Raw genomic sequence first — 13,576 nt, forward strand, 5'->3', positions numbered from 1 at the left:
ACTTTCTATTTTCCAAAAAGTTAGATAACCAGCGAATAATTCCTCGCGGTAGTTCCATTTCACTCATTCGGAACCTTAGACCATCATGTTATACAGTGTCGAATGCTTTCTCGATATCAAGGAAGCAAGCGACAGTACATTCTTTTTTATTGAAGCTATCTGTTATGGTTTCAGTTAATCTGATTAGGTGGTCTGTCGTTTGTCTAAATTTCTTGAATCCATTTTGTTCTTTTGGTAATTTTGATGTTATCTCCAAGAATGTGGAGAGTCTATTACTGATTATTCTTTCAAGAATTTTGCCCACACAGCTGGTCAGGCTAATTGGTCGGTAGCTATTAGGTTTATTTGCTGGCTTTCCTTCCTTATGGAACATTAATATATTTGCAAGCTTCCAAAAAACTGGGATGTATCCTGAGGATAGAGATAAGTTAAAAAGTGAATTTAGGTGGTCAAACAATTTCGGAGTGCCCTTTTTTCGAAGGATAGCTTGTATTTCTTCTTCACCTGGTACTTTGTTTTTTGTGTTTTTTATTGCTTCGAGTAGTTCTTGAAGGGATATTTCATTTTTTGGTAACGTGCTTGCATAATCTGTGTCGGAACTTGTATTTGTATCAGTTATGTTTATTGGAAAAATTGGTTCAAATTGATGTTTATTGTTTAATATGTGATTAGTGACATTATTGTAGAAATATGTATCTTTATCTGGATCAGTGTGAGTTTTAAAAGTATTTTGAAGTTGATCTTTGAACGCTTCGGCTATTTCTTTATTTGTGTGTGCTATTGTATTATGTTCAAGTGAAGGATATTTCTTTGTGTCTGTGTTTTCATTTGTGAGTCTTTTAAGATGTGACCAGAATTTTTTCGGGTCAGTTTTATCATTTATTTTAGAGCAGTAATTGTCCCATTTATCAAAGTGAAGGTAAAATTAGTGAACGTTGTTTAATTCTTGGGGAGTTGGAACATGGGAGTAAACGAATATTTGAGCTTCAAAAGTTTAAAACTATGACATGGCAGAAGTAAACATGGGTTAATGATGTAACAGCTACGAGTTTTTGTTTTCATTTAATGATTGTTTAGGTGGGGTATTTATGACGGAACTTCGTAAAATGGATGACAATAGACAGTTGCCGTGCATTGTACGAGTTTTTGTAAATTTATTTGTGTTTTTACCACTGAAAGTGAAAAAAATGTATCTGGAGGCGAGTGAAGAGAACCTAAATTATTTTAAAGTGAATTTGTTTTAGCTTTATTGTTCACAAGTTTTTTAAAATATAGAAACGTCGTGGATGGTTGTGGGAGATTGCAGTTTATGATTTTCAAATAAAATTTGAAAGGAATGAATCGGTTGAACCTGTAGAATTATAGGTCCATCATATTCGTAACCATTGTTGTAACTTGTTTAATGAAGGACGTTGAAAGTCATACAAAAGAAAAGCCTTCTAACTTGGCAGTTAATAAAACATTCTTAATTATATTTTAGAAAGTACCTTTTTACCTCTTGATTAGTGTAGTCTTCTTTTTGAAATAACGGTTCTTAAAATATAGAAGATTGGCCAAGGATGGTGTCAATCTTAAAACCAAGGTAATACCATCAATCTTATCATAAAGCTTTCCATGCAGAATAAAATGAGATTTTTTAACGCCAAAGTTCACTAACTTAAAAAAAAACAAACTTATTTGGAAACGTTGTAAATGAAGTTGACATTTCACTGTGTGGTTTCTTCCAGTGATATATTTATATATTATAAAACCTATCCCTGTGCTCATTACTACCAAACGTAATTGTATACATTGTGGTAGTCCAGAACTGTATTTGTTTGCAAAATATTTTAAAAATTTACCTAAAGTATGATTATAAGTTTTAAAGTTTGAAACAATAGGTTGTAGTGAAACTATGAATTTTAAATGAACCATAGAAGATTCCTGAGCAAATCTCTAATATTTAAATATCTCTTATTAAGAATGTTAACGTTCTTCAATTCTGGTAAATATCTTTACAACTTTGCTGGATCATTGTGCAATTTCACAAATTTAGTAAGAGTTGCTTCAAACAAATAACCATCTTATCAAATATTAGAAAGCTACTTCACTTATAAATCACAATACTCTTGTATTTACTTAAAATGCTTAAAGATGCAAGTTCTTAAGGACTTAAATTGATGAAATTTTTATATTCACAGTTATAGTTATCAAAAGCAGTAAGGGCTATACTGCTAACCTGAGATATATTATTATTGATGGATTAACCAGATTTATATTGTATAGGTTGATCTGACAGTAATTACAAAAATTGTTCAAACTGTGAATAATCTTCAAATTTAGTTTATTAAGAAAACAATTTCAAACCATGAGCCAACACTTTCATTTCAACAGCATTTGACACGTACTTTGAGTAATTAAAAATAACGTTATTAGGATGTTCTGCAAATGAATTTTTTATCTTATTATTACCTAAAATTATTAGTAAGGTTACTTCTGCTATATATTAAAACGAGTTGAACTTGGGTGTGATACGTATCAAGAGTGTTTCATAAGATGTACAAAAATTTTTATGTGACATTGGGGAATAGTTTAAACTTCGTGGAAACTTGTCTTGTTGGTAGAAATCAAAGTAGTAGTTGTAATTAAAGAATAATTTATGGTTTAGAGAGACCTGAAATGTCTTGTAGTTTTAAAACATTGGTGTGACTGTTGAAGCTTGAAACTATTGGCTTAGTGTTATTTGTGAATTATGGTAGTTTTGAGTTATTAAAGAGTAAATTACTAATAACAACTGGAAAATTAACTCCTGAGTTTCATTAATAGAGAATCTGTTTTGGCATGACACAGGCCTTAATTTTGATTTAATTCCAAAATGAAGAAATACAATAAATTGGAAGATTTTCTTGTGTGTTCCTCCAATTTTTGTTATTTCCTTAGCTAGGAATGGTACACAAGCTCTTTCTCCTGCCAGGAAAGTGCTCTGCTAGTTACGTTATTTGCCATTTTTGGTAAATATACTTTCTAATAACTTGAAACATCACAGGTGAACAGTGTAAAGAGTTAATAGAAGTGTCTAATATCAATATTTACAGAAGGTTTAAATGCAGAACGTGATGAATCATGAAAAATAAGACAGGAATCACTTGATTATTTTCACAGGTAGATAGAAATAAGGCTGTATCTGATTTTTTCAATACTAGAATAGAATTAAAAGAGTTAATCATCAGGTGTAAAAAAAATAAAGCTTTGGAATTTTAAACTTACCCTGTAATTAATTTACCTGGTAATGTGATGGTTCTGTTAGTTTGAATTAATTTATATGTATTATATATACATACATAGAATAATAAGCTACATTGTGTTTGAGTTTAGTGTCACTTTTATTTTTTAAGATGTTAGTATTCAATTTAGAATAGGTAATAATTTATATTTAATAATAAATGTATTATTATGGACTAAGTAAAATACTTGTGAACAGAACAATGTTTTATTGATAGTTTATACACAGCATATGTTAAGAAACAATTTTATGTTGAGAAACTTTTTGTTGTTATACAGGAATTTATCATCAGGAAAGGCCACATCCACGTGCTTGCCACAAGTCAAGTTGCTATCCAGCTGTGGGAAACTTGCTGATTGGTCGAGAGATGTACTTAAAGGCTTCTTCAACATGTGGACAAAAGAGAAAAGAACGATTTTGTATTGTTAGTCATTTAAAAGAAAGAAAAAAGTGCTTTATTTGTGATTCACGGCGTCGTAGAAAGTCTCATGAAATTGAAAATATAGTTTCTAGGTAATGATGGTGGTATTTCTATTCACTTTTTCATTTAATTTTGATTTCCTTTTTATAATGTAATAATTTTGTTAACAAGCTTAATATTTTATTTCAGTTGTAAAATTTAAGTTTCTATTATTGATAAAACACTATTATAAAATAATAATGATAAGAAACTTGTGTTTTTAATTTAATCAAATAGGTTCGGTGGCACCCGCTTGAAATGGTGGCAGGCAGAAAATGGTAAGGAAGATGTGACAATCCAGCTGGACCTGGAGGCAGAATTCCATTTCACTCATCTCATCATATTGTTTAAAACATTTAGACCTGCAGCCATGCTTATTGAAAGGTCTTACGACTTTGGAAGAACATGGAAAGTATGTATGGAAAGCTAATCTTAGCTGAACTTTGTCCAGTCTTTTTGTTTTATGAGAATACTTGAACACAACAATCCTGTTCAGAGATTGGTAGCTTCTATAATAAAGTATTATTATGAATGGAAAGCTAGTAAAACCATGTAATGGTAGAAACAAACAAGAAAACTAACTGAAATTACTAGGTTTGAGCCACTCTTGTATTTTCTTCAAACTAACTAGCCATAATTGGCTCCAAACGCCCAAAAACCCAGATAGAACATTTCAGTTTCCATGCATTAAGTAATTTCTTCTGTATGTTTTTAAGTAGTTGTTAAAGAGTAAAATATAGTTAGATGATTGTATTGTACATAAGACCAAAATACTAACCAATTTTTCTACTTGCTAAGGATTGTTTTGCTCAGTTAAGTAGTTAAAAATAAGGAGAAAACCCTGCATTTAATCATGTAAGTTACTCCAAAATGTGAGTTATTATTGATGCTGTAAGAAAAAAATGCATAAGGTATTTAATGTTATATGTACTGTTTTTATCATTGAAGTCTTTGCTGCTCATTCTATCAGTCAAGTACCCAACTAGTTTTCCCACATCCTGCCTGTTCAAGTTGGTGGAAGATGTAAATTTGGATATTATTTCACTGGTAATTTTAAGTAAGGTGTTTGGGTTTGGGTGTTTTTTCTTTCACAGCTCAGGTAATATGATCCAGGAGTCAATCTATTAGTCTTTTGTTTCTCACTTGTGTTGTAAGCATACCTTTTGTAATGAAAAAAAAAAAGAAACCTACAGATTGTTTTGTGAAGCAGAGTTTTATTACTTCACATATAGATACCTCTTATTCCCTAGCAATTATTTTTATTATGCAACTTCAGCTGTTTAGCCCAGTATATTAATTCTAGCCATTTTTATTATAAAATCACCCTCCAAAAATACCACATTTTTAGAATTGAAAAATAAAAGTCTGTAGATGTTTTCCAGTGAGAGATTTTTATATGGTTATTATTTTGTTTATTATTGTATTATATTCAAACAATTTTTATCAGTGTAATTGTACTCTTACATTAAAAAATACACATTAATTGAAATGTATCTTCCAAACCAGATTGATAATGTAGTTGCAGTTTTATCAATCTAGGATTATGAGTAAAATGTTTTAAATGGTGTTTTTGAAAGTTTTTGTTAAACAAATTATTGACATTTTCACAATATCTGTTATAATTTAAATACTATAAATGATAATACCAAACTAGCTAATAATTCCAAACCATGCTTCCATCTAAGCATTTGTCTAAATCTTGCCTTTCTGCTCAAGTATTTATACCCCACTATATTACCCATAGCAATTTAAAATTTGTGATTCTCTCCACCTCTATGAATGTATCTCATATATCAGATCCATGCATAAGCTTCCCATTATTACTTTCTATTAACATTTCTCAATGGCAGAAAATTATATTATTGGGAATACCCAGCTCCTGTCCGTCTGGTCTCCTGCTTCTCGCCCTCTGGCCCTGGACATAGATACTCTCAGTTAGAATTGGGTCTTCATCTTTATGTTTTCCCCCATGTTTCTCTTTTCTCCAAGATACTTGCACTGATTTTCTTTTCATTTTGTCAAGTTCTTCTGATGGTACCATATTGGCCAGGTCAGCCTTGGTTTCAACTTTCTCAATATCTTCAGGAGTGTCAGTCTCTTCCACTTCCTCTCTGGCTAGCTCTCTTACACCAGCCTTTGTCAGGCATTTTTCATTCAGTCTTCACGTCTGTCTTTTAACGTGGTCCATTACATGAATTTGGGGTTTGATCATTTAGTTGGCATCTTTATTAATGAGATTCATGTGGAATTCTTCATTGGATCATTACCAGTGGAAATTGTTTACTTATCATAAATGGTCTCTCAAACATAATTTTAATCTTTCTTGTCCAACTGTGCCAAATGTTTTTCTTAATTTCTGATATGGTTATTGAGCAGGAGTACCTTTGTCTGTTTCTCTGAATAAGCAGCTATTTTTTATTTTTCTGTAAAATGTAAAGTCTCTGAGTCCCTGGTTTTGTCATTGTTTCTAAAATCTTTTCAGCCATTCTCTCTTTGTCATCCCTCCATGTTCCTAATTGAGATACCTCAATGGTTCTCATTGTCTTATTATGTCCACCCTTTGAACTTTTGGTGTTGTGTTTTATATATCACATTTTGATGAAGACTTAGTTTTTCCTGTTGTTGGCTAGTAGATATTGATGTTTGGACTTGTTTGCAATTTGTGTCCATAGAAATCTTTATCATTCCTCTTATAGTCTGTTGTATCTCTATAGGTCTTTTCTTTCCAAACCTTTAGCAGCTGGAGGAGGGGATAAGGCTTTCTCTTCTATTCATCTTCATTCTAATTCTCATGTTTATGAACATATGAATTCAGATCAACTTTTATGCCCATTTAGGGGTTTTCAATCTTATGTTGCATGCACTGAAGAGTTTTGGGCTTCACATCACCATTTGTTTATCTACTAGGATCCTAAGGTGCAATGTATCTTATCCCCTATCACTTTGACAGGTTGGGTTCATCAGTTGGTGTGTATTGCTCACTCTGGATTTTCATTGAAGGAAAGGACATTTCTTTGGGTTTTACCACACTAAGCTCTCCATATCTTAATGTCTCTCACAAGTTTGTTGCATCATCCTTTGGCTGTTCTCCATGACCTGGCTCATTTGTAAAAGAAGTGAGTGACTTCATTTTTTTTATGGTTGTTTCTTTTTTTCTCAGTGTTCCCCTCCATCATTTTCCATAGGATCCCACTTTGTGGTAGATGTTTCCTGGTTAGATATGTTTATTTCCAAATTTGCACTAGATACCAGTCCCCCATTCAATATTTTTTCTGGTAGCAATGAGCTCTGTTGAAAGGGGTGTTTTATAAGACCACCTGTGTGCTTTCTGGATGGCACATAGTCACAACACGAAAACAAATACACTACTGGACCACGACTCATGGACTATCACGAGTAAAGCTTTAGGGGATTTTTGCCCATCTTTGCTGATTCCTAGATTGAACAAATTGGGTTGGTTTGCTTTTCAAAATAGGGAACATGGCTCACCTTTTGTATTGTTTCCTACAAATAATTCTGGATGGTTTTACAAATGTATAATTGAAGCAGGGCCAGACTATGAAGAAGCCTCCTTGTGGTTCTGGTTCAGAGGTGACTCTTTATCTCTCTGGTTGGGTAATGTGCAGACCCTCTTTGGTCATTCTCTTTTATTCAATAATTATGGAAGAGGGTCTTTGGCTCCTTGTAATTCTGCATTGGATTATCCATTCCTATGTCATGTGATGAATTTTGTTTGTTGTACATTCTCCTCATAATTCTTGGGGCAGATGTTACCTTACCTCACAGGTTGGGAAGTTAGTATTTTGGTTTGTAATACTAGTCCAGATAATCTCTGTTTCTTTAGGTTGAGTGATGTGTGACAAGTTTTGTAATTATGGGTTTGGTTTGTTGAATTTTGTGCTTCTTCAGGTTGGAGCAAGGGTTTGTCCACTTTGGTGCTGCTTGCCTTTACTTCATAATTCTGGTGGCTCAACATGCAACGTTCTGTAACTTTCAAGTTGAGGTCCAATAATACCACCACATTACCAAACAAAGTAAAAATAATAGAGTCCTCATATCCTACCCACTACACCTTGGATCTTGTTTTTGAGTCCATTTCAGGTTTGTTAGATGGGCAGAGAAGAGAAACGTTTGTTAGGATAAAGCTAATGTATGAGAAGAAGTATTATTTTTCACTGTGTTTATAAATTAATGAGTCATTTTTGCACATTTTATTTTAAAGTCTAGAATTTGTGTGAAAGGCATTATTTCAACTGCCGTAAATAGCATTAAACTGTGCATGCAAAAATATGGAACATGCTGAAATATTATAGACTGTTTTTGTTTTTTTGTAATAAATTTGATAAAATAGTTCCACTGACTTATTCCTGCAGGTGTATCAGTATTTTGCCTACAACTGTGCTGAATCCTTCCCAGGGATACCACTTGGACCTAGACAAAGAGTGGGTGATGTAGTTTGTGACAATAGATATTCTGGGGTTGCTCCATCAACAGAGGGAGAGGTAGATAATATATTCAATGTAATTACACACTAATATAAACAATGGATGTTTTATTGGTTCACTAAAAGTTATGAAACACCAAAAGTATTCAAAAACACAAATATAAATATGTGAATTAAATAAATATGAAGTATACATCACATCAAGAATTGAAGATTTCAACACTCAATATAATTTTGACAATTACATGTGGCTGCAGTAGTAAAAATTTATATTTTGTTTGATATGTCCAATTCCACGTGCCTTTTAATGAAACTGTAGGGCTGTATCAATATATTATATGTGTGTTACCTGCTTTGGAAAGACAGTACCTACATTTTATCATGATAATTAGTAACTTGATTTTTAGTAAAAATTTACGTTTTGGTTATATTTTCTGTCAGATGAGTGGCATTGACACACAGTTTTTGGGAGGTGGACTTTTGAGGGAAATATAGATTATTAAAGTTGTTCATTTATTAAAAACCTGTTAAACACTGTTACAAGAAGTAGTTCATTTTTGTTTATCCAAGTTCAAAGTGGAAAGGCTGTATATAATTAATGTAAGGTCCTGTAATATGAACCAGGTAATATTTCTGCTGTGTGTACAAAATGCCCATTTCAAATCAGTGTTTCACTGTCTTTGGATTCAGTATTGATCACTTAATAGTAGTTGAAATTATTATTTGTGATCTAACACTTAAGATATAGTTTTCAGAAGTTTAGCTTGAAGATGAGAAGGTATGTTTAAACTTTGCAGTTGAGCATAGAGCTCATTTACACACCTGCAGTTTTAGACATGAATGATACTTAATTAAATATTATTGAAAACATGACCTCTTTTGGTGATGATATGGTTACAGTTTGAAGAAGCATTACCATGAATGTATTTCATATTTCAGTTGCTCTTCTGAAGTATAGCTTTACTGTTCAATATATTGGAGTGGATTTGGACCCAGTTGTACCTTCTGATGACACATCCTTTTATTTTACTGACTTGATTTTAATAGACTACCTTGAACAAGAAACAACAGAAGTCTTGGAGTTATCACAAAATGCCCCAACCAAAGTCCTAGAGATCACTTTTGCAACCTCTTTAAACGTTGTGTATATCAGCAATTTAACCCATCATACATTGTCAGAGAATCTGTTCTCACACTGGTTGAGGAACAAGACAGCTGAGTGATCAGAAGTATCTTCTGCAGATTGGAGATTGTGTTAATACGTGGAAGGTTAATCTGATTGCTAAGTATTTCCTTGTGCTAGAAATAATTCTAACCTCTCAGAAATGTTAAAATGTAGTTTACTAGAATCCAGTGCTGCATACATCACAAATTATTCCAGAAAAACCCTAAAAAGTGTCAATTTATAGACATGTTTGCACTATATTTTTGGGTGGGTTCACCAGTGAGTAAGGTGCAAGGCTATAGTAATACTTCAGGTGTTAGTAGAAGCAGTGCTTCCCCAAGTAAAAGGATTAGTATATGTTTATGACTTTGGGATATATGGTTAACAAGAATGTCACACTACATGCAGGACACCACATGAAAATTAAAAAAAAAAGAACAACCTGAATACATCTGAATAATGATATATTTTGAATTAGTTTCAGAAGAGTGATATTATTCAGTTGTGTGCTTTTCATTGTCTTTGTAAATTGAAAGACCAACGTTTGTTAAATTAAATGAAAGAGTTTTACTGAAATATGTGCATGTTTCAATAAAAAAAGAAGTATAAGAGAAATGAAAAATTTGCTTTTTTAAAATAAAACATTATGTAACTTATTGGTAGAGGTAACAAATGAAGAATTAACTTATGATTACATTTAAATTTAAATGTTACAGTCTATGTTTTTAGTTATTAAAGCAAAACTTTAATTTTTGATCATATATAAATTCTGTTGCATTGCAAGTTTCTTTTTTTTTCTTAATTTTTTTTCTAAAATATATCTGTTTTATGGTATTTTCATTTGGCAGGTAATATTTAAAGTCCTACCTCCAAACATTCAAGTAGCTAATCCTTACAGCCCTGAAGTTCAAGATCTTTTGAAAATGACAAATTTGCGAATAAACTTTACTAAACTTCATACACTTGGAGACAGCCTTCTGGACTCAAGTAAACACATTAAAATGAAATACTATTATGCTATCTATGAGATGGTTGTAAGAGGAAGTTGTTCTTGTTATGGCCATGCTAGTCAGTGTGTAGCTGAACGTGGACAAACTGCAGAGCCTGATATGGTAAGTATGCTGTCAATTACTTGTAATAGGCACCTTTAGCAAAAAATAAACAATCAAAGATGACATAATCAGAATATTAATTATTGGTATTACATTTCTTTAAATAGAAAATCTCTTCTGTAATTTAAATGACAACTGACAGTTTAATATAATAACATTTTATAACTTGAATGAGAAAAAAATCTGACTTAATTTATATTTTCTCAGGACTTTTTTTTTTTTTTTTTAACATCGAATGCAAATTTCCTGAACTTGTTGTAGTTATTAGTATTAATGCATTTTGTCCTTGTTGGGAAATTGTATTAAACTAAATACATGACTTCTTTGATTGTTAGCAAATCAGTAGTTATTCACTAACTGTTTCTAACGTTTTTAAAGTGTGGTTTAAAATTTCATGTCTTTTTAAAACATTGTTAATTATATGATGTAAACAACAGAGCATAATTTTAGAGGTAAAAACTTGATAAACAGTAATGATTATTAGATAAGTTTAGTCAATGGTAGATAAGTAAACTTTAAAGCTGTAATTTAAATTAATATTGGTACGTTACTACTAGATTTAATGTTACTGAAGTATAGAAGACTGGCTTATTTGTTCCAATTACTTATTGATTCAAAGGGTTAGTAGGGAGATAACTGTAGGGAAAGGAATAAGACATTGTAAGGTAATGATGGTTTTAAAAAATAAATTTAAAAGCTGTATTATTTCTGATGTAAAATTAATTCTTTTGATGAGTTTGTGAGTTACAAAATTACCTCTGTGTTTTGTTCATAGTTTCATTTGACAACTGTGAAATAGTTCAATTTGAAAAAAAAAATTTATTATGTTTATGCTTGCAGCAGAAATACATAGCTAGCTTTATGTTTAGTTGTAAATCATTTTCATCTTATTTGAGGACTTAATGATATAAGATTGATAAGCTTTCACTTTGGACAGTGTTTCTTTGATAAAATGTTAATATAGTCGGTATTAGAAGGAGAGGTAGTAATTATCACAAATCCAAGTGACAAGAAACTACAGTATTCAAAACCTTAATATAATACAATCTATGTATCTTATTTTACTTTAGCATAAATATAAACTTCTTAAACCTTTCTTAAGAAAAAGTATTTATTGCAATGTCAAGGACACATTTTCTTATTTCTAAAGAATTACAACTTGCTGTATAAAAATATAATTAAATATAATCATATATATAGTACTGATTGAACACAATAACAGAAAATCTGGTAAAAGAAGTTAGAAAAATTCTTAAAAAATTATAGTGTAAAATTTTGAAGTAATCCAGTTTTTAATGCTTTGTGCTGTCTACAGCATTGTAAAGAATAACAGTTTTATAAGCACAAATTTGTGCTTATAAAACTGTTAATCTTTACAAAATTATGATATATTTTGCTATTGGTGTGTGTGATTTTTGGTTATTTGTGAAAGTTAATAAATTGTTTGTACAGGAAATTTACTAAAAATTGTTTTTTTCTGTAAATAGAATCCTTGTAAAAATTTGGAATGGTTGTGTATCTGTAGCACAATTTTAGAAGCCCAATAAAATATTTTTACTTACTCCACTTTTATTATAACTTTATTAAACCATGAGATAAAACACTGTGTGATTTAATAGGTTTATGGAAAATGTCAGTGCACTCACTATACCAAAGGATTAAATTGTGAACAGTGTCAAGACTTCTACAATGATTTGCCATGGAAACCTGCAATTGGAAACATGACAAATGCTTGTAAAAGTAAGTATGTATTTTGAAAGAATATACAGTTGTACTTAATCTTTTAAGGTCCTTGGATTGACTTAGTTTAAAATTAGTATTTGCAGAATTTGAAGGATTTTTGGAATTAGATCATTTATTTAAAATGTTATAATTTCAATAATTTATTCAAGGAGTTCTTTATTATGTGGTAGAAATTTGTAATGAAGAGTTCATATTCAAATGAAACAAACAAATTTTAAGAAATTATTTAACTTTTAATTATGCCTGCTTTGTTCAAAACAAATGTTTTGGAAAAAGTTAAAAGCAAATTTAAGCAAGATGCATTATGTGTGTGAATAGTTTCCAAGTTTCTTCAAAGTAAAGAAGTATCTATAAATCATTTCTGTACTTTTTTATATGAAATTATCTTGTACAGTGCATGGACAAATGAATATGTTCTCTAGACCAATTATGTCTGACATGAAGAAGAGATAGCAAGGACTATATGTGAAGAGATTACAAGGACTATAGTTTTCAAAACAATAAATCAAACTCATTATTCTATCACTGCAGTACGTTTCTTATCAGTTGTGTTAACTGTTTATTCAGTCATTTTCAAGATTGCATTTCTTCTTTATTCCTATAATCATTCTTCAAACATTTCTAAGAACTAGGATTTTTGTATTTATTTTGAGTGGTACTATCCTGTTTACAATATTTTATAGTTTTCTTTTGTGAATGCAACTGTTATCATTTTTATTTATGCTAATATTGAAATTCCTGTTTGTTTTGAACCATACTGTAGTGATATCACTCTGATTTTTATTATGCAGTATAGTTGTCCATTAAATTTCAGTATTTTTTTAAAGACGTAAGTAATCCATCCTGGATATTATTTTTCTTTATTACTGTGGTATTTTCTGGTAAAACTGAATATACTTTTGACCAATGGGATATGTCTGCTCATTAACAGGAGATTAGGTCCAAATATTGATTACAAAGTGATGTTAAATCTCAAATAACTGAGTTATGAAGTGGAGTGAAATAAAGAGATTGGACACAAAGTTGAAATGGCAACATTAGGGCTTTTACTAAAGTACATTTCAGTGACTAGAATGCTTGCTGACATTTTAAATTTAATCTGAAATCCATCTTTGTTGTAGTAAGAACCAGTAAAGGTGAGATAGTCTCAGAGAAGTTGAACCACAAGTGGTTGTGGTGCAATGAAAAACCAAGGAAGCTGCAGGCTTCGTGTTTGGTCCCAAGTTGACACCAGTGTTACAGACTTATTTTGAGGCTTTTTTCTATCCATAATATGATTAACAAATTTAATTTCATGAATATATATATTTTCATGGCTCCAGTTTCTAGTCTGTTTTGTTTATGTGCTAGAATACTATTTTGAGGTTCTCAGCTGCAGACTTGAATGTGT

At 31.1% G+C, this 13,576-nt stretch overlaps 1 protein-coding gene across 14 annotated transcripts in view; it reads left to right on the forward strand.

The window, feature by feature from the left end:
• Positions 1–13,576, forward strand: part of LOC143258435 (laminin subunit beta-1-like) — a 160,483-nt gene that overhangs the window by 68,554 nt on the left and 78,353 nt on the right. For all 14 annotated transcript variants that reach the window (XM_076517363.1, XM_076517364.1, XM_076517371.1 and 11 more), the window contains 5 exons: positions 3,541–3,775; positions 3,960–4,134; positions 8,096–8,224; positions 10,180–10,443; positions 12,063–12,183. In XM_076517363.1, coding sequence (XP_076373478.1) covers positions 3,541–3,775; positions 3,960–4,134; positions 8,096–8,224; positions 10,180–10,443; positions 12,063–12,183 — 924 coding nt within the window. The remainder of the gene's footprint in view (positions 1–3,540; positions 3,776–3,959; positions 4,135–8,095; positions 8,225–10,179; positions 10,444–12,062; positions 12,184–13,576) is intronic.

The sequence above is a fragment of the Tachypleus tridentatus genome, chromosome 8 (assembly GCF_004210375.1).
Source record: "Tachypleus tridentatus isolate NWPU-2018 chromosome 8, ASM421037v1, whole genome shotgun sequence".
NCBI lineage: Eukaryota > Metazoa > Arthropoda > Merostomata > Xiphosura > Limulidae > Tachypleus > Tachypleus tridentatus.